General features: G+C 37.7%; 1 protein-coding gene across 1 annotated transcript in view; it reads left to right on the forward strand.

The window, feature by feature from the left end:
- The window catches only part of LOC150087041 (vacuolar protein sorting-associated protein 26B-like), a 302,718-nt gene that overhangs the window by 251,503 nt on the left and 29,174 nt on the right, over nucleotides 1-22,041 (forward strand). Inside the window, exon 7 of the mRNA XM_090371779.1 lies at nucleotides 20,440-20,582. Coding sequence (XP_090227905.1) covers nucleotides 20,440-20,582 — 143 coding nt within the window. The remainder of the gene's footprint in view (nucleotides 1-20,439; nucleotides 20,583-22,041) is intronic.

Consider the following 22,041-nt stretch of genomic DNA (forward strand, 5'->3'; position numbering starts at 1 on the left):
ACAGTCAAAAAAAACATCCCAACCACCTACTTAATTGTATTCAGTCTATGCGGGTTCATCTAACTGAGAAAATGCAAATTGTCAAATTTTGTTCGATAGTTAGCCTGGATGGACAAAAATTATTTATTCTTGTCCATCCAGTTTCCATGCAAATCAAAAAGAAGCAGTCATACTTTCAAGAACATGAATAGGGCTTGGAGCCTCCTTTTTCTCTCATCATCACAACAGTTCACAGCCCAACATATCATCATTTGTCCTATTTACAGCAGTGCTCGGCAAACTGCATTCTTGTTAAAGCAAATGGCCCAGTCCACGTCCACTTTTACACAGAAACGTGTGTAGGATAACACATCATATATGCAGTACTCGTTTTCATTAAAAAAAAAAAAAAGAAGATACAGTGCCATAACAATATCTGATAACAAACCCTTTTATGTATATGTTATTACTTAGAAATGTATTTCCAAACTTTGATATGCACTTAGGTGCACTCTGGCCTTTAATTGCCTTGGTCCATGAAGTACTATAATAATTGCAATTATAATGATTCACTTTGTTGTTTATCAATGCATGCCTTTTTATATAGCAGTTTATCCATTAAAAATCAGTATATGTGGATCTAATCAATGGGTGTGGATCTAATCTTTGTGGACTAATAGTAGTAGTAGTAGTGGCACATGATGCAAGAAAGCAAGTGTAGGAGCTTATGCAGCATCAGCCAAAAAAAAAAAAAAAAAAATCATCACACCATTCCCTCCAAATGCCTGTCCAGTTCCTCCTTAAATTTATTTAACCTATCAACTTCCACAACGACAGATGGAAGTTTGTTCCAGCAATTAACCACCCGCTGGCTAAAGGCAAATTTCCGCACATCTATTCTACATCTGTCCTTTCTTAATTTGAACTTATGTCCCCGTAGGTTCGTAATCTGAACAAGTGGAAGGATCCCATCAGAATTCAGCGTGCTCAACCCATTCAAGGCCTTATAGACCTCAATCAGATCACCGCGCAGGTGCCTAGTCTCCAGCCACTGCAATTTGCAGAACTTAAGCCTCTCTTGGTAAGAGAATCCCTTCATTCCCCTCACCAATCGTGTTGCTCTTCTCTGTACACGCTCAAGCAAATCTACATCCTTCCTAAAATGAGGCCTCCAGACCTGTACGCAGTACTCAAGGCGTGGCCTTGACCATTGCCTTATACAGAGGGACAATCACCTCCTTTTCCCTGCTAGCAAAATTCCTATATATCATTGACAAAACCCCATGACCTGCCCTAGCAGCCTGTCTGCATTGCTCAGAAAACTTCATATCTGACTGCACAATTACTCCCAGGTCTTTTTCATTTTCTACCACCTTAAGTGTAGTACCACACAGTTGGTACGTTTCTCTGGGGTTACTTCTACCCATATGCAGTACTTTGCATTTGTCAAGGTTGAACTTCAGTTGCCACTTCTTAGCCCATCTGCCCAAATTATCTAGATCCTGTTGCAGTAGCACACTGCCATTACTGTCATTAACAACCCTGCCAACCTTTGTGTCATCTGCAAACTTCGACATTAAGCCTGATATACCTTCATCAATATCATTGATAAATACACAAAACAACAGTGGACCCAACACTGAACCCTGTGGGACTCCACTAATAACATTAGTCCATGAAGAGCAGCACCCATTGATTACCACCCTCTGTCTTCTCCCACTTAACCATCCTTTTATCCATTGTAGCAACTTACCCTTAATACCATTCTGCTCCAATTTGTACAGTAGTCTTCCATGCGCAACAGTGTCAAAAGCTTTCCTGAAATCCAAGTATATGATATCAAAATTATTTTTCGCATCCAGTTCCTTTGTGACCACATCATAATAACCAATCAAATTTGTCAGACAAGACTTTCCCTTAACAAACCCATGCTGTGTTTGAATTATTGCTGCAGTCTTGTCTAGATGATCCTGCAATGCATCTTTAACCAGTGACTCCATTATTTTACCCGGAACAGAAGTTAAACTAACTGGTCTGTAATTACTCGTGTCACCCTTCGATCCACCTTTGTGAATTGGGGACACATTTGCACATCTCCAGTCCGTGGGAACCTCGCCTGAGTCCAAGGATGCTCTCATAATTATGGCTAAGGGTTTGCTTAGTTGCTTTGCCGCCTCCTTTAAAATAACTGGATAGATCCCATCCACCCCAGGTGCCTTTCTTATGTTTAACTTCAACAATTTCTCCTCCACTTTGCTCTCAGTTATTACAAAATCATTAAGCACACTGCTACAATTTGATAACCTTCTTCCATTTTCAAACTGTAATAATTCCTCACGTGTGAATGATGCAAAATACTCATTCAGTTTGTTTGCTATCTGAGCAGGATCATCAACAGTCGAACCATCGATGTCAAGTGGACCAATCATATTCTCCCCCTTCCTTTTAGAGTTTATATAAGTAAAGAAATCCTTGCTGTTTTTCTTAGCATCCTTTGCCAAAGATTTCTCGTAATCCGCCTTCGCCTGCCGAACCTCCTTTGTGACCTGATTACAGACTAGCTTATATCTGCCACAGGCTTCTGCGTCACCTGATAATTTATATGCATCCCATGCATTTTTCTTCTCTGTCACGAGTCTCATTAGTTCATTTGATAACGATTTAGGCCTAAACCTTGAACGATATTTCTTAATCGGTATATAAAGTCTAGTAGCTTCCACGATTAATTCCTTGAATGCTTCCCACTTAGAATTTACTGTTGGTAACATCGTCAGTTGATCCCACTGTACAGAATTTAAAAACTGTCTGAGACCACTGTACTCCCCTTTACGGAAGCAAAAACCCTTTCCTTTACCCCTGACGGTAGTTACCTCTTTGAGTAAATCCCACTTCAGCACACTGTGATCACTGCCACCTAGTGGTTCCTTTATCTGCAAATTCTTAATACACGAATGATCACTGCTGATAACCAGATGAAGAGTATTACTTTCTCTGGTTGCCTAATTAGTGGAACCCTGTGGGACTCCACTAATGTTATTAGTGGAGTCCCACAGGGTTCGGTGTTGTGTCCACTGTTGTTTTGTATATTTATCAATGATATTGATGAAGGTATATCAGGCTTAGTGTGTCAGTTTTCAGATGATACAAAGATTGGCAGGGTTGTTAATGACAGTCATGGCAGTGTGCTACTGCAACAGGATCTACAAAATTTGGGCAGACTGGATCTAAGAAGTGGCAACTGAAGTTTAACCTTGACAAATGCAAAGTACTACATATGGGTAGAAGTAACCCCAGAGAAACGTACCAACAGTGTGGTACTACACTTAAGGTGGTAGAAAATGAAAAAGACCTGGGAGTAATTGTGCACTCAGATATGATGTTCACAATCTCAGCCCTAGCAATGCAGACAGGCTTCCAGGGCAGGTCATGGGGTTTTGTCAATGATATATAGGAATTTTGCTAGCAGGGAAAAGAAGGTGATTGTCCCTCTGTATAAGGCAATGGTCAGGCCACACCTTGACTACTGCATACAGGTCTGGAGGCCTCATTTTAGGAAGGATGTAGATTTGTTTGAGCTTGTACAGAGAAGGGCAACAAGATTGGTGAGGGAGATGAAGGGATCTTATTACCAAGAGAGGCTTAAGTTCTGCAAATTGCAGTGGCTGGAGACTAGGCACCTGAACTGTGATCTGATTGAGGTGTATAAGGCCTTAAATGGGTTGAGCACGCTGAATTCTGATGGGATCCTTCCACTTGTTCAGATTACAAACCTAAGGGGCCATAAATTCAAATTAAGAAAAGACAGATGTAGAATAGATGTGCGGAAATTTGCCTTTAGCTAGCGGGTGGTTAATTGCTGGAACAAACTTCCATCTGTCGTGGAAGTTGATAGGTTAAATAAATTTAAGGAGGAACTGGACAGGCATTTGGAGGGAATGGTGTAATTTTTTTTTTTTTTTTTTTGGCTGATGCTGCATAAGCTCTTACACTTGCTTTCTTGCATCACATGCCACTACTAATATGGAAGAGCCTGAAAAACCAAGGTATGCTAATTATGAAAAAAGATATTTCCCTGCATGCATTCATTTGCTGAGGATTAAGGTAGGCCTGACATAGCTGAGTGGTCAAAGCAAAAATACAGCACTACAAGAATTTGAGTTGACCATTGTTTAAATCCACATAACTACGAAATATGGTTAATGATAATATTTGTTGAACTTCTCATTGAACTCTGATCTGCATGGTCAGGCTGGCGTATAAACAGGACCTTCTGATAGTAATAAACATGTACTAAATCACATGTTTGGTTTCTATCATGGAATCTTCTTCAGTGGTAAAAAGTAAAGTGCAGCCATTATCAACCCACTGCGGGATGGAAGCCTCCTCAACAATTCATGTTGAGGGAAATGGACCATAATCTGCCACGCTGGTCCAGTGCGGGTTGGCAGATCGACTGCATTCAGCAATCAGGGGCTTGAACCCCGGTCTACTCAAAGAGCGTGTGCTACTGCACTCCCGCTCCTGCCCACTCGGCTACGGAGACCTCCAGTGGTATTATACCAAAAAATTGAATTTCATTTCTTGAAGGCTTTATGAGCCTTCAAGAGTTGAAAGTTGTTATAAGATTGTAGTTTTCACACATGGTAATCAGTTTGTGAGTGTCTGCAAGGAAGAACAGGTCATTAAGATCTTTCTGACTTCAAATGTAGAGTGATTTTGAGCAACAAGACTTATAGATGCCAGCATCTTGACAACAGCCAAATGATTGAGTGATCCTGTTCTATAGTGTCACAAATCTACTGGCGCCTCCGTAGCCAGTTCGGCAGGACGAGCAGTGTGTAGCACACGCTTCTTGATTAGACCAGGGTTCGAGCCTGTGACCACAAAATATGGAGGATGCTGAAAGTTCAGGGAATGACCACCACATATCCCCAGAGCAATATGGCTTTAGTTACTAATGCTCCTAAAAACCAAATAACAAACGAACAACAAACAAATCTACTGTGACTGGCTCAATGGTCGTTTCTCAACCAGAAGCCTAACATATGGGACAGCCATGTATGGTTGATACATGTGGTGAGCACTGTGAATTTCATCTCATAAACCCAGCAATGATGTAGCACAGTGGCCCAGCTAACCACTCAGTACAACATAGGAACAGCAAGACTATATCCACAAGGGCTATGTGCAAGATATTAACTCACATAGGCTATGGCAGTTGATGGCCATCATGGATAGCCATGCTCACTGCGGGACACAAGAAGCTGTGCCTTGCATGGGCACATCAGCACCAAAACTGGACCACCAATTTATAACCTCACTGTCCCTTGAAATAGTATTCACTGTTGAAACAGCGAGACCTAATTCCGTGCAATAGATGACAAACTTTTTCCTGCTTCATACTTCTTAATTAATCATCTTCATTTCTAAATCAATTTTGTTTAGTTTCCCAGCACTGCCAGCACTTGCACTTTCCATTGGTCTTTTCCCTTCGCCATTGTAATAAGTAAATAGGAATGAGGAGAAAATTTGTTTGCTTTTTATATGATTGAAAATTTCAGTGAAGGGGGAACTCATTTCATCAAAATACCATAACGTAAAAACCCACAGAATTCCAGTTATTGGTATTATTGCAAATGCAATAAGATAGTTTACTTCCCATTTATAATAAATTGTGCTAACAGAACAGCCCAATAAACCGGAAAGTGCAAATTGTTTTTATTGTTTTACAGTAGTTAAATGAGGTTTTTTTTTTTATTATTATTATTAGCTATATGGTACAAGGAAGCCTGCGGCTTATGCTGCAGCAGCCAAAAAAAATTTCCGAATTACCCTGAGAGAGAGAGAGAGAGAAAGAGAAAACAAAAGTCAGAAGTAGAAGGGAATCACCAAGAAAGAGAAGAATGATGATATCCACCTCAGGACCACCAAATGTGAGCCTCTGGGGTTACATAAATATCATAAAGGCATTCAAAATTGATTCTTATAATGGAACGTATGATAATGATAAAAGTGTAGCGCTATTTCCATTTAAAAAAATGACCTTTTAGGGCAATAAATAGCTTAGTTATATAGCGAAAATTTCAACTGAGGTCTTGGAACGAATTACCAAAAAAAAAAGTTATTGGGTTCATATTACAATATTTTCATGATACCTAGATTTATTCCTATGGGATGCAAAATACATTTCCATGTTTTTTTTTTTTTAAGTTTGCACTGGCCAGCAAAAACTTACGTAAAGTCGAATTTCTGTAAGTCGAGTATTACGTTATCTGGGAAGTGGCTGTAGTAGTATGCATAGGATTGTGTCAATTGGGTATGAGACAATTCATGACATGGCAGTTTTGTGTATAACAGTTTGGTGCATGATATATTGGTGTATCCCAGAGAGACCAGAAATGAATAAAATCAGTGAAGTAACAGGTTTGGTGAAAAACTTTGGTCACTTAGGAAGGAGGAATGCAAAAATTTTGAGGAAAAAAAAAAATAAATAAAATAATAAATGTGTGTGTGTATTTATTTTATTATTATTATTATTATTATTATTATTATTTTCTCATAAATATGTTTGTGCAAAAGGAATTTGCAGCACTAATCTTCTTCATAGGTAGGTTGGAAAGTTGGTATGCACCTATTATCTCCAGCATTCATTTTAATAGTATTAGAGATTATAAGTGCCAGGACACAAAATTTTATGTTTCTGGAAATTTTTACCATCTTTTTGATTAATTAACATATTAAATTATGCTTCACAAATAGTTTAAATAGTCTTAAGCACGGTCATTAGCTTATTTTTAAATTTAGCTAGTGATTTAAGTTTCAACTTACTACTCATACTGCTATTGTATCGGTGTTTTTGCATGAATATTATGGCACTTAACGAGTAGTGCAGAGGAATGGTAGTTTTAATTGTGATAAATAAGTAGCTTGAAGATTCTAATCAATTATTGGGCATGTATATTTTTTGTGTTTAGCTAAGAAATTTTTTTCTTTTAACAAGAATATAACTAATTTAAGATTGTGATCATTATAGTATAGCGTAATGTATATCTCAAACTTGACAGTGTAAGGTATAACGTATAATTAGACAGCATAATATGTATCACTGCATTCAGGAATCTATTAGCTAGTGTAGTATTGTTAATTAATCAATTAAATTTATTAGTCTTATTAAGTTTTATTGTAAATCAATAACGTAAATCATAACCCACACTAGAGCAGCAAAACTACGGGCACAAAGTGAGTGATGTGGCTCAGGGAGAGTCGAAGGGGACGATTCTCCAGTGCATCACAGCCTAAAAAAAAAAAACATATACAACTTGTGAAATGTTTGCAGACCTGTCTGGAAGAGCATGTGATCTAGCCACTGGGAATGTCTTTGTATATGCACTTGTGAAATGTTTGCAGACCTATCTGGAAGAGCATGTGATCCGGCCACTGGGAATGTCTTTATATATGATAGGTGCAGAGAATGAAGAAATTAGGCACCATCTCAGTGTTCTGATGGGCATTTATGAGTTTAAGAGTAGGATAGATGCCCTCAAAGGAATTAAAATAGGGGCGCCGATCAAACTCTCAGCAGCCCAACTCGATGCCAGAGCTCACTCTTGCCCATCATGCAACACAGTGGTAATCTTCAAGGCAGAATGCTCTGGTCCCACAGGAGCTAGTTATTTTCGGTGACTCTATTGTCAGAAAGAAGAGAAATATGTTGTGCAAGAAGGATAGGTGGAGTGGGAGCTGTTAGCTTAGTATAGTATTGTCAATTAATCAATTAAATTTATAAATATTATTAATTTTCATTGTTAATTAAATTGTATTGTAGGATATGTCTGCCTGGGGAAAAGTAGCTGACATAGAGCAGACATCATTTTTGTAATAACGGTAATCCATGTGTGGGAGAAGATTTTAAGGCTCCAGCAAACGGATAAGTTTTTGTTAAATTTTTGCTGTTTTATTGACTTAATAGGCATATTAATTTATTTTTTAGAAGTGGCTTTATAGCCCTAGGTATGCTACTTAGTTTATTTTGAATTTAGATAGAGAATTTTTAGCTTACTACTTATTATCCGTAGAACCTTGAACTGTTCAAAACTTGCCATCATTGTTGTTTTTAGCATTAGCATTAGTAGAGGCATATGATGCAAGAAAGCAAGCTTATTCAGCATCAGCCAAAAAAAAAAAAAAAAACCACTCCCATTTCACCCCTCCGTTCGTTCGAAATACCTGTCCAGTTGAGCTTTAAATTTGTTTAGGCTATCAACTTCAACAACAAGTGATGGAAGTCGGTTCCACCAACCAACCACCCGCTGGCCAAAGGCAAATTTCCGCACATCTATCCGACATCCGTCCTTCCTCAATTTGAATTTATGCCCTCTGAGGTGATTATTCTGAGCAAGATGAAGAATCCCATTGGCATTGAGCATGCTCAAACCATTCAAAGCCTTATACGCCTCTATCAGATCACCTCGCCGGTGCCTAGTCTCCACACTCTGTAATTTGCAAAACTTAAGCCTTTCTTCGTAAGAGCAACCCTTTGTTCCATTCACTAATCTTGTTGCCCTTCTCTGTACCCGTTCCAGCAGCTCTACATCCTTCTTGAAATGAGGCCTCCAGACCTGTATACAGTACTCAAGATGTGGCCTAACCATTGCCTTATACAAGGGAATAATCACCTCCTTATCCCTGCTCGAAAAATTCCTGTATATCATTGGCAAGACACCATGAGCTACTCTTGCAGCTTGTCTGCACTGCTCAGAGAACTTCATATCTGCCTGCACAATTACCCCCAGGTCCTTTTCATTCTCCACCACTGTCAGTGTAGTACCGCAGAGTTGATACGTTGCTCTGGGGTTACTGTTTCCCATATGTAGTACTTTACATTTGTCAATGTTAAACTTCATTTGCCACCTCTCAGCCCATCTGTTCAACCTTTCCAGATCCTGTTGCAGCAGCATAGCGTCAGTAGTGTCCTTGACAACCCTGCCAACCTTTGTATCATCTGCAAACTTGGACATTAAACTTGATATACCATCATCAATATCATTCATAAACACCGAAAACAACAACGGACCCAACACTGAACCCTGAGGAACTCCACTAATAACATTAGTCCACGTTGAGCAGTGTCCATTGATTACCACTCTCTGTCTTCTGCCACTCAACCATCCCCTTATCCATAGCAGCAATTTGCCTCCAATGCCACACTGTTCCAATTTGTGCAGCAGTCTTCCATGTGCAACAGTATCAAAAGCCTTTCTAAGATCCAAATATATAATATCAAAGTTATTCCCTGCATCCAGTTCTTTTGTGACTACATCATAGTATCCAATCAAATTGGTCAGGCAAGACCTGCCCTTGCCAATTTGATTGGATACTGTGTAGAAATTGGATACTATGAAGAGAGCACACTTAGTGTTTTTGGTGAGGATTTTTATAGGTTGTGCCAAGGTTTTCCAAGTATTATGAATGAATGAATATTAACTGATCGTGACATGTTCTCAGGGTTGTAAATCTATCCTCCAAACATAAACAGCCCCTTGAGGATAAGAGGGTGCAGCCCGCAATCCTTGCGGTAGCAGTAAAATAATTTCTGGCTCTATCTGCTGATTCACAAATATATTTTTCTTTCACTGTTTTCACATGAGCAGAACTAGTAAGTTGCCATGTCTGTGTAGTGATAAAAATTGAATTTGTTTTGTTTTTATATTGTAGTGTTCAAAACTGAATTTGTTTTCAGAAATTCATTTAATGCTACAATGAATAAGCAGACATATAGGAAGTGTATGAATCATCCAGACAATTTTTATGTTTGTGGGCTGTTTTTTTTTTTATTATTATCATCATCATTAGCCGTATAGTGCAAGGAATCCTGAGGCTTTTGCTGCACCAGAGAGAGAGAGAGAGAGAGAGAGAGAGAGAGAGAGAGTGTGTGTGTCAGAAGCAGAAGGGAATCATGATGATATCGAACTCAGGAACCTGGGTGTGCCAAGCTCGTGCTCACCAGATTACCGCAAAGACTCAAAGGAAAAATATCTAGGACATTACAAAACTTTTGTATTCTTTTTATTTGGATGTAAAATTGGTGATAAAGACAAACCTTGGGTGCCTCACAAGTGTTGTATCAACTGTGTAACAAACCTTAGGATGTAGTTACATGGCAAACTCAAAGCATTACCTTTTGCAATCCCTGTGGTTTGGCGAGAACCATCTTTAGTGATCATGTACTTGATCACTAAAGATCATGTAGGGTGCAAGTACTATGTACTTGCACCCTACATGATCACTAGGGTGCAAGTACATAGTTTTTTGGGTAATAGGAAAGAAGAAAACTATGAAATGTTGATGTCTAATTTATTCGAGTGCTACAAAAACATGGACTGTCGAATGTCGTTGAAAATTCATTTTCTTTCTTCCCATCTCGAATTTATCCCCGAAGATCTGGGAGATATGAGTGATGAACAAGGGGAGCAGTTTCATCAAGATATTTCCACAATGGAAAAGTGGTACCAAGGTCACTGGAATCCTGTAGTGATGAGGGATTACTGCTGGTTCCTTGTGAGGAAGAGTATTAAGTAATATATGAGAAAATCCCTTAGTAGCAAACATTTTTAAGGAGTATTACAGGTATGCTGATTATATATATTATTGAAATATAACTGTTTTGTTATGATTTAAGATAATTTTTCCAAAGTTAAATGAGTTATACAGAAAGTATATTTTTTTACACTTTTATTACAAAAACTTCAATTATACATATATATCACTTAATTTAACATTAAACGTTGGTACATCTTTTGATGTAGATGTGATAGAGACTTTTTATGGTGCTTTTTGGAATCAGCGCATTTATTTCCTCCAGAATCACATATTTTCATTGCAGAGGTACGAAAAAATATTTTTTTGTTGGCCACACAGAAGCCTATGGTTGATATAAGTTAGTCTGTATTAAGTCACAAAGGTACAATGGATAAAAAGATAGTTGATTGGGAGAAGAAAGAGAGTAGTAATCAGTGCTCTTCATGGACCAAAGTGGAGTTCCTGAGGTTTCAGTGGTGGTGTGCTCATTTTTGTTTTGTATATTTATCAATGATATGGATGAGGTATATCAGGCTTAATGTCCAAGTTTGCAGATGATACAAAGTTGGCAGGGTTGTTTATGACAGTATTCTAATGCAAAAGGATGTAGAAAAGTTGGGCAGATGGGCTAAGAGATCACAACTGAAGTTTAACATTGAAGAATCTTGCAGCCATTGTTTTTCTATAGAGAGTGGTAGGGAATTCAAATTTTTAATTGTGGTAACTAGGTAGCTCTAACGTAAAATTATATAGCGTGATACGCATGACTGCATTTAGGATTCTATTAGATAGTGTAGTATTGACAATTAATTAATTAAGTTTATTGATCTTATTAATTTAAAATATCATGCCACAGACTAGAGCAGCCAAGCAACGGGCACAAAGTGGCAGGAGTGCTGTGACTTGAGGGGGCGATTCTCCAACGCATCACAGCCTAAAAAAATGTGCAACTTGTGAAATGTTTGTCGAACTATCTGGAACAGAACATGATCTAGCCAAGAAGGATGTCTTTGTGTGCGCCAGGTGCAGAGAGTGTCTATAAATTAGACATTAACTCAGCGTTCTAATGGGCATCTATGAGAGCTTGAGATGTAGGGTAGATGCCATCGAAGAAATTAATGAGGGGCCCGTCAAGCTCTCAGCTGTCCAACTCAATGCCAGCGCTCACTCCTGTGCATCAGGCAACACAGGGGAAATCTCCAAGGCAGAATGCACTGGTCCCAAAGGAACTAGTAATTGTTGATGACTCTATTGTCAGGGAGACGGGTAATATATTCTATATAAAAAGGATAGCTGGAATAGGACCAGGGTATGTCTCCCAGGGACAAAAGTTGATGATGTTGTGAAGCATATATCATCTTTTAAGGGCACAAAGGGTGATATTGTACATGTCAGCACCAATGACATTAAGAGTAGGAGATCTGCAGATTAACTTAACAAGTACAGGTCAAAGTTGCAAAAAAGTCGTGAGTTACAGTTATATTTGAAAGTGTGTGCAATTCTGCCCAGACACGATAGGAGGGAGTACGTGATGAGAGTATTGTCAATCAATTTGGCCCTGGAGGGAATGTGCAAGGCTCATGGGGTAGAATTTTTTTCAGCATGGTCTGTGCTTGTTAACAGGAGAGACTGCTGCTTCAGGGATAGGATACACTTAAATCGAAAAGGTGCAAGAATATTTGCTGATGCTATCGAGGCAGTGTTAGGTGGGTCGGAAAATTGCTAGCTTGGGGGTGGGCGAGGGGTGCTGGGGGTTTCAGGGACTGATGGCAGTCATCGTGAAACAGGTGGGTACATGGGATGTGTTAGGGTAACTAAGAATAAGAATAGGTGCCTGTATACTTGCATGTATACTAATGCTAGAAGTATAGTAAATAAATTTGATGAATTTGAAGTGTTGGTCAAGACATCAAAGGCAGATATTGTTGGGATATCAGAGATGTGATGTCACACAGATTTTAGGAATGCAGAATTGGAATTTGGGGAGTACAATGTGTACAGAAAGGATAGACAGGATAGAAAGGGAGGAATGGTTATGCTGTTAATTAAGAAAAACATAAAATCAAAAGAAGTGCATCCAGTTGATAGAGATGTACAGTGCACTGTTGAGTCAGTTTGGTGTGATATAAGTACTGTGAAAGCAAAAATAAGAGTAGGAGTGTGTTATAGGCCTAATGACTCGAATGAGCACAGTGAACAATTGTACAGAGAAATAGATGGACTAGTAAATCAGAATGTCTTATAATGGGGATTTTAACTTCCCAGATATTGACTGGAACTTGTGGTTTGGTCACTCACACACACTAGTAATATTTTGTGGATTTATTGGATGATTGTTTTCTGCAGCAGCATGTTCGAGAGGCAACCAGAGAGAGTAATACCCTTGATCTGGTTATCAGCAGTGATCATTCGTGTATTAAGAATTTGCAGATAAAGGAACCACTAGGTGGCATTGTACTGATGTGGGATTTACTTAAAGATTTAATTACCATCAGGAGTAAAGGCAAGGGTTTTTGCTTCCATAAAGGAGAGTACAGTGGTCTCAGACAGTTTTTAAATTCTGTACAGTGGGATCAACTGACAATGTTACCAACAGTAAATTCTAAGTGGGAAGCATTCAAGGAATTAATCGTGGATGCTACTAAAAGTTTCATACCTATTAAGAAATATTGTTCAAGGTTTAGGCCTAAATGGTTATCAAATGAACTGATGAGACTCGTGACAGAGAAGAAAAATGCACGGGATGCATATAAATTATCAGGCAACACAGAAGCCTACGGCAGATATAAGCTAGTCTGTAATCAAGTGACAAAGGCGGTTAGGCAGGCAAAGGCAGATTACGTGAAATCTTTGGGAAAGGATGCTAAGAAAAACAGCAAGGATTTCTTTACTTATGTAAACTCTAAGAGGAAGGGGATGAATCTGATTGGTCCACTTGATATAGATGGTTTGACTGTTGATGATCCTGCTCAGATAGCAAACAAACTGAATGAGTATTTTGCATCTACATTCAGACATGAGTTAAGGTTTGAAAATGAAATGCCAGAAGGTTATCAAATTGTAGCATGGTGCTTAATGATTTTGTAATAACTGAGAGCAAAGTTTAGGAGAAATTGTTGAAATTAAACATAAGAAAGGCACCTGGGGTGGATGGGATCTATCCAGTTATATTAAAGGAGGCGGCAAAGGAAGTAAGCAAACCCTTAGCCTTAATTATGAGAGCATTTTTGGACTCAGGGGAGGTTCCCACAGACTGGAGATGTGCAAATGTATCCTCAATTCACAAAGGGGTCGAAGTAATTACAGACCAGTTAGTTTAACTTCTGTTCCGGGTAAAATAATGGAGTCACTGGTTAAAGATGCATTGCAGGATCATCTAGACAAGACTGCAGCAATAATTCAAACACAGCATGGGTTTGTTAAGGGAAAGTCTTGTCTGACAAATTTGATTGGATATTATGATGTGGTTACAAAGGAACTGGATGCAAAAAATAATTTTGATATCATATACTTGGATTTCAGGAAAGTTTTTGACACTGTTGTGCATGGAAGACTACTGTACAAATTGGAGCAGAATGGTATTAATGGTAAGTTGCTACAATGGATAAAAGGATGGTTGAGTGGAAGAAGCAGAGGGTGGTAATCAATGAGTACTGCTCTTCGTGGACTAATGTTATTAGTGGAGTCTCACAGGGTTTGGTGTTGAGTCCACTGTTTTTTTTTGTATATTGATGAAGGTATATCAGGCTTAGTGTCGAAGTTTGTAGATGATACAATGGTTGGCAGAGTTGTTAATGACAGTAATGGCAGTGTGCTACTACAATAGGATCTAGAAAATTTGGGAAGATGGGCTGAGAAGTGGCAACTGAAGTTTAACCTTGACAAATGCAAAGTACTGCATATGGGTAGAAGTAACCCCAGAAGAACGTACCAACTGTGTGGTACTACACTTAGGGTGGTAGAAAATGAAAAAAAACCTGGGAGTAATTATGAAGTCAGATACATCATATACTTAGATTTCAAGAAGGCTTTTGATACTGTTGTATATAAAAGACTGCTGTACCAACTGGAGAATGTGGTTTTAAGAGCAAGTTACTGCTATGGGAATGGTTAAGTGGAAGAAGATAAAGAATGGTTATCAAAGGGCACTGCTCTTCATGGACTAAAGTTATTCCCTAGTGGAGTTCCCCACTGCCCAGTGCTGGGTTCATTGTTGTTTTCAATATTTATCAATGATATTATTATTATTAGCCATAAGGTGCTAGGAAGCATGAGGCTTTTGCTGCACCAGCCAAAAAAAAAAAAAAAAAAAAATTCTGAGTTACCCTGAGAGAGAGAGAGAGAGTGAGAGTGTCAGAAGTAGAAGGTGATCACCAAGAACAAGAACAATGATGATATCCAGCTCAGGACCCTAGGCGTGCCAAGCCCATACTCACCAGATATGAGTCTCTGAGGTTGATGAAGGTACAGTAATACCCCGAAGTTACGCAATAGGTGGGTCCGAGGAAAATCGCGTAAGTCGGGGTACAACTTTGCCTATAAATACATATAAATTTTGCTTAATTGGGACCAAGGACTAACAAAAACACTAGTTTAGAAGAAAAATATTAATAAAATTGCAGTTCTTTATACATATTAATACAAAATATGTATTAAAAAACAAATGACTTACGTAAAAAAGTTATTTCGATGTCGATGGCTTCATAAAATCTAACAAATTCGTGTGACGACACAGCGCCTTCTTTTTTTCACGCAGAATTTCTTTCGTAGCAAGCTAATAATTTTTTTATTCCTTGCTTTGCAGCTATAACGCGTTCTTCGTTGGAGTCTATGTTTTCTAAAATTTTTAAGCCCTTTACAATTGAGCCCTTTTCAATTTTCAACCTGTCAAGTTTGCAATTGTCATGTGCTTTTCGCCGTTGCTTCATTTAAGTCTGTACCACGTGCAATATCACATGGTCTTTCATTTCGCTCAAAGCGTTTCACAATTTCATATTTTTTCTCTATCGACAGAGGCGGACTGGCCATAAGCCTTACCGGGGAAACCCCGGTGGGCCAGTGTGATTTTGGCCATAAACCATAGTATGAGGCCACTATAAATTTTCCCGGGTAAGAATTTTTGATCCAGTCCGCCTCTGTTTATTGATAATTGCTTTTCTTTTTATCTCTGAATCTGCAGTGTCTTCACCAGGACGCTTCCTTTTCACACCTTTTAATTAAGTATTTTACTCATTTTTAGGGAATAAAGCACAATTACAAAATGAGGAGGCATGCCTGATACGCATAAACAAAGCTGGGCGCATGTAGCAACTGAATAAACAACACCATAAAGGCAGAGATACACTATTAACACCTCACATTTCTAGGGGTTACTACCATAAAACAATAAAATTCCAGTTGCGTTTCTGCTAGTGAAATCTGTTATAAACTGGTAGTAAACTCGATCTAATTGCATTTGCGATTATACCGATAGCTGGAATTGTGTTGGTTTTTACGTTATTATGGTGAAATGTGTTTCCCCTTCACTGATATAAAAAACATAAAAGCAGCAAAGTTGAATTTTGTTCATCTTTCGCTCTCATTCTCCGCCGTCGTACCGTATATCAATAACATATGAAAAACGACCTTGAAGATAGTGGGCGGCAGCGTTGCCAAACGAAAAAATCAAGAACCGCGTAACTCCGAGTTCGCGTAAGTCGGGGTATTACTGTATTTCAGGCTTTATGTCTAAGTTTGCAGATGACACAAAGGCTGGCAGGGTGGTTAATGACAACCAACAGCTTGAGTTACTGCAACAAGATATAGGAAAATTATATCAATGGGCTGAGAAAGGGCAGTTTTAACATTTACAAATGCACGGTACTGCATATGGATAGCAATAACCCCAGAGTAACTTATTGACTGTGTGGTACTACACTCAATGTAGGTGAGAATGTAAAAGACCTGGGGCTAATTGTGCAGTGCCGACATGCTGCCAGGACAACTCATGTGATTTTGTCAATGATATACAGAAAGTTTGCTGGCAGGGATAAGGAGGTGATTATCCTTTTGTATAAAGCCATCTTTAGATATTGAGTACTGTACACAGATCTGGAGGCTTCACTTTAAGAAGGATGTAGATCTGCTGGAAGGGGGTGCAGAGATTGGTGAAGGGAATAAAAAAGGGTGCTTTTTCCTAGAAAGTCTTCAGTTCTGTAAATTGCAGTGTCCCAAGACCAGGCACCTGCAGGGAGATCTGATTGAGTCGTTTATAGCCTTGACTGTAATGAGTAAGCTGAATGTTAATGGTATTCTTCCACTTGCCGAGTCTACACACATGAGGGGGCATAAATTCAAGTTGAGGAAGGATGGATGCATAATAGATGTGCAGAAGTTTTCTTTCAGCAGGTGGGTGGTCGTTGTGGGAACAGGTTTCCATCTGTTGTCTGGAATATGGATGGGTTGAATAAATTCAATGGAGAACTAGCCAAATTCTTCCAGGGTAAGGATGGGTGAACTATTTATTTATTTTATTTTTTGGCTCATGCTATATAAACTTGCTTTCTTGCATCATTTGCCATTTAGTAATGGCACTCCAGTCATTACTGGAGGAGATAATAGGTGCATACCCAATTGAATTCATTTTAAGCCTATTCTGTTCTAGAAATATGGAATTTTTGAGGGTTTGTGAATCCAGAAAAAAGTTATGGATTCAGAAACCACTTGAAAGGAAAATAAATTATCATTGTGAAAGTTGTTGAAGCCATATACATATTGTCACAAAATAATGTTCATTATTTTTTTGTTTCTTCTAGTTTCTGTTAGTAATTTTCTTTTTCCTTTCCAACTCCCAAGTAAGCCATGCTACTAGTAAAATATGGACTTCAACAGACTCAACCAAAAAAAAAAAAAAAAAAAACACCCAAGTGTATCTTACGTTTTTTATATTATTTGTTCTCCATGCTTAATGCTCTTCCATGCTGTATGTTTGATTCAAATCCCATCATGACAAAAAAATTTTTATGCCTAGGTGTATGATCCACCATCACTGGATAAATGTTTTTTTTTTTTTTTTAATCAATTTATAATTGAGATGTTTTATCAAGGTAAACAAACAATACAGATATGCCATTTACAGACATTGTATTCATTTGCCTCGTGAGCTTAGTTTGGTACAAAATTAAACTCTTTTAACTACCCTCCACCATACTAACTGAGTATCTTCTCTCTCTAACTTTTAATCAGGAGTGAGAATCTGCCACTGGCCCTCAAGGAAAATGCCTCACTGAACCAGACTACCTTTCCATGTGGGAGGGAGGTAGTAGGCTCCACTTGCCTCATAATGCCTGGGGAGGTTTACTTGTCTGATCTTTTATACTCCCTCTTCCATGCTCTTTAGCAACCACACTGAATCATGCTGTATACTGAGGCAGACCTGCAAGTATGGTAATTTGTTACAGCTGATAATTAATTTACAGATGTTAGATCACTTTAACATGAATATAATTGTTATTGGTGCTACTCTGCTCATTCACACACATGACCCATAAATGGCTGTTACCTTGAGTAACAACAATGCACATATGGATAATAATAGCAAATGAAAGTGAGATGCAGATTTCATATAGAAATGGTTTTCATTTACTAAATTTGGGCAAACCAATAAAATGAGAAACACTAATTTGAGGGATATTAGACTTTAACTGGGACTGCCAAAGATGAATGCAAAAGGCAGGAAAATCTTAAATCAAGAATCCCTATTTAATTTTAATTAAAATTTTAAATTAATTTTAAAACATCAAAACTGTCTAGATCTACCCCTAAAAGTATCTATAATTGATTTGATGCCAATGATATGAACAAGTGAATTATTAATGATATTAAAATATGGTTAATAATTTAGATGCCAGTAGACTAACACACACACATAATATGCTTAAAATTAATACTCTGCAAATGATTAAATCATATTCTGACACCTCAGAATGCTGGTTAAGTGCAAATATTTGTGTTTATTTCCACACTCCTTACCAGTTCTGAATAAGTTGATACTTGTGGAAGCTGGTTGATACAAAAGTTCTTAATCATTTGGAAAATTAATTTTAAACATTATGTATTAGTCTATTTAATTGTCTAAATTGCTAACTATATATTGACTGCATTATTTTCAGCTCTTAAATTTATCCTACTGGCATCAAATTAATTTCAGTTACTTTTAAAGTATGTGTCTTTTTACACAAGTTTGATGTTCTTAAATTTCTATTTTTTTTAATTTCTATTTTGATGTTCTTAATTTCTATATTTTATCATTACAAGATAGTATCTTTATACCAATTTTTAAGTTTTCACTTGAAATATCTTTGGAATCATAGTTGTCTCCCACTGTTTTAGAAGAGATATCCTGTAATAATAAAATAGGTGTATCCTTAATTTTGCACAATGTAACATGAATTATGTGAGTAGAAGTATAGGTTGCAAGATTTGTTTAAAACTCATATATGAAATAGATTTGTTTACTGATATCTGTTTTAATTTTAAGATTATCTCAGTTCAGAATTCCTGTAGTTATAAACTGAATTCCCAGTTTATTAGGTACAGTGACCTAATAGTTCGTAGCTCCTTTTTTAGCCCTCAGAATATTCTCAAATCATTGGGTCAGGAACTCTACAAGGTGCTGAAAATATTCCACAGAAATGCTGACCCATTCAAACTTAATTATGCCTTATGATTTGACATATTTTCTTGCTGGAAGTAACTGTTCCTAGATGATTAAATTGAGCATAATGGGATGCACCATGTCAGCAGCAGTGTCATTTGTGTGGCATTCAAATGTCAGTCCACTCCTGTTAGTATGTCATGAAAACACTTCTACTACCAGCCTGCATGATGGATCCAGTAATTCATGCTGCAGCACCATACTTTGGCCCTGCTGTCACAAAGGGACAACTGCAACTTGTTGTTTTGTCAGATTAGGTAGCCTCCATCCTCCCTTCAGTCCAGTATTAACATTAGCATAGGCACATGATGCAAGAAAACAAGCTTATATAGCATCAGCCAAAAAAAAAAAAAAAAAAAAACACCCTTATTTCACCCATCCGCTCGCTCCAAAAGTTTGTCAAGTTCTGCCTCGAATCTATTTAAGCTATCAACTTCTACAGCGACAGATGGAAGTTTGTTCCAGCAATCAAGCACCCGCTGGCTAAAGACAAACTTCCGCACATCTATCCTACAACCGCCTTTCCTCAATTTGAATTTATGCCCTCTCAGGTTGTTGGTCTAAGTGTTGGTGTTCCCATACTTTTTGTACCTGTAGCTGAATGTTTTACCTGAGAAGAGTGGAGCCCGGTGAAGTAGTCTACTCCTCCCATTTATGACAGCTTCTGATGTATTGTATGTTCTGATATACATCTTTGCACACTACTGTTGTTGTTCTGTGCTGTCATTTGATTTAATGTGGCTTATCTCTTGGACTATGATTGTTTTCATCCTCCATAAGCCTCTCACATCAACATTCTATCTCCAGCCACAGAATTACTTAGGCTTTTTCTTTATTGTTGTGCATGAACACCTCACTAGGGCAGCAGCATCTATGATGCTAGCTGCCGTGGTGAGCATGGCATGTCTGGTGCTGACTATCATTCTGTGCTTTTTTCTCTTATGGAATTGAGCATGCACCTACACGCATCTACTCAGTATCTAGTTACCTGCTCTATACAGCCTTATACAGACATGATAGTGTCTCTGGAGCATTCTATTCCATGGGTGATGGGGTGTACCTAATAAACTGGCTGCTCTTTGCAAATCCTTTATATTCCTAGGACTTGAGGGTTAGAATTACTTATTTCAACAGCAATTATATTAAGAATTCTCTCTCTTAGATGTTTCTTCTAATGTTGTTTTCAGGTGAATCTATTCCAATAAGAGTATTTTTAGCAGGATATGATTTAACTCCAACCATGAAGGATATAAATAAGAAGTTCTCTGTGCGATATTATCTCAATCTTGTACTTGTAGATGAAGAAGACCGAAGATATTTCAAACAACAGGTATTTTGTTAATGAATGCTGTTATTTTAAAACTACTGTTACTGCGAGGTGCATAATTTTATCACAGTATCAGTGTTCTCCCCAGAAAATTTTGCCAGCCAGGTGGGGAAGTGTAATACTTCGCAATATTATAAAATTTTCTGTTATTTATAAATGTGACTTAAGCAATCCAGAGAAAAAATTAATTTCATAATTTAACATTATATGCTCCTGTCGCATTGACCTTGATCGCATAGTATATTTGAATTAATATTGATTGAGATCAGTGAGCAGACCATAAGGTACCATGACAATCACTTAAATTGTAGCCCGGCAGTCAGTTAAATTCACCAGGTGGTGCACCCATTCGATAGGTCCCAGGGAGAACACTGAATATTTTATTTTGAAATCTTGCAAATTTTAAGAGATGAAAAATAAAAATCCTTATAAAATAATGTGTTTTAAACAAATAATAGAGGATACCAAGCATCTACTGATGGAGTACATCAGTTTTTAGTTGGTGATAGTAATATAGTATTTTTTTATTTTTTTTTTTAAAACCTCTCCTGCAAACAAGTAATAGTTTAGTTCCACCAAAATCTTTGGTATTTTCAAGTTAGAGTATGAAATTTTTTTTTTTAAACAGTAAAATTGTTTTATTTGGGGTGATTATGTGAAATCTTTATTAGGGATACAGAGAACTGATTTCAGAGAAGCATAATTTTGTTTTGCCACAGAGTTATAGAAACATTCAGTCCTTACAGAGACAGTCATTCTTTCATTAATTCGTAGTGAAGTCATCTTGGGGTGGTTTCTTCTACAGATGTTTTCATTATGTTATTAATTCCATCCTCCAAATATCGTCATAAAATGGACTTGTATCGATCGTGTTTTTAAAAGCTTTTTCGGGTCTTTCTTTACATAGCTTTTGCTCAGGCTTTACATAGCCTGAACAAGAGCAATTAATCCTTAACTTTTAGGCACTATCATTATTTTGGTGAATACATCATTTGCAAGTTCTTTCATATCTCTCTCTCTCTCTCTCTCTCTCTCTCTCTCTCTCTCTCTCTCTCTCTCTCTCTCTCTCTCTCTCTCTCTCTCTCTCTCTCTGTCTGTCTGTGTGTGTTACCATTAAAATAATTAAATAAATAAATATTTCCTCAAGAAATGTATATAATAGGACTTCACTGTGCACAGGGGTTATGTTCCTGAAACTGAGTGTGGATGGTGACATTAATAGCATATGAAAAAAAGGAAGGTAGGCTCTTGGTTTTTCAAATACCTTTGAATAAAATATATTTACAGTAAAACTTATTTAAGCTTTGAAAATTCAGATTTTTTTGTTCTCTTTTACTGCTCATTTAGTTGTATTTGTATTAACAGGGTATACCTGCCAACTCTGTGGATTTATGGCAGAGAATCTATTGTTTTTTTTTTTTACTTCTTTTGAGTCCGCTATCTCACCGTTATAAGTGTTTCT

Source organism: Mastigoproctus giganteus, chromosome 4 (assembly GCF_048544385.1).
Source record: "Mastigoproctus giganteus isolate SK-2022 chromosome 4, ASM4854438v1, whole genome shotgun sequence".
NCBI lineage: Eukaryota > Metazoa > Arthropoda > Arachnida > Uropygi > Thelyphonidae > Mastigoproctus > Mastigoproctus giganteus.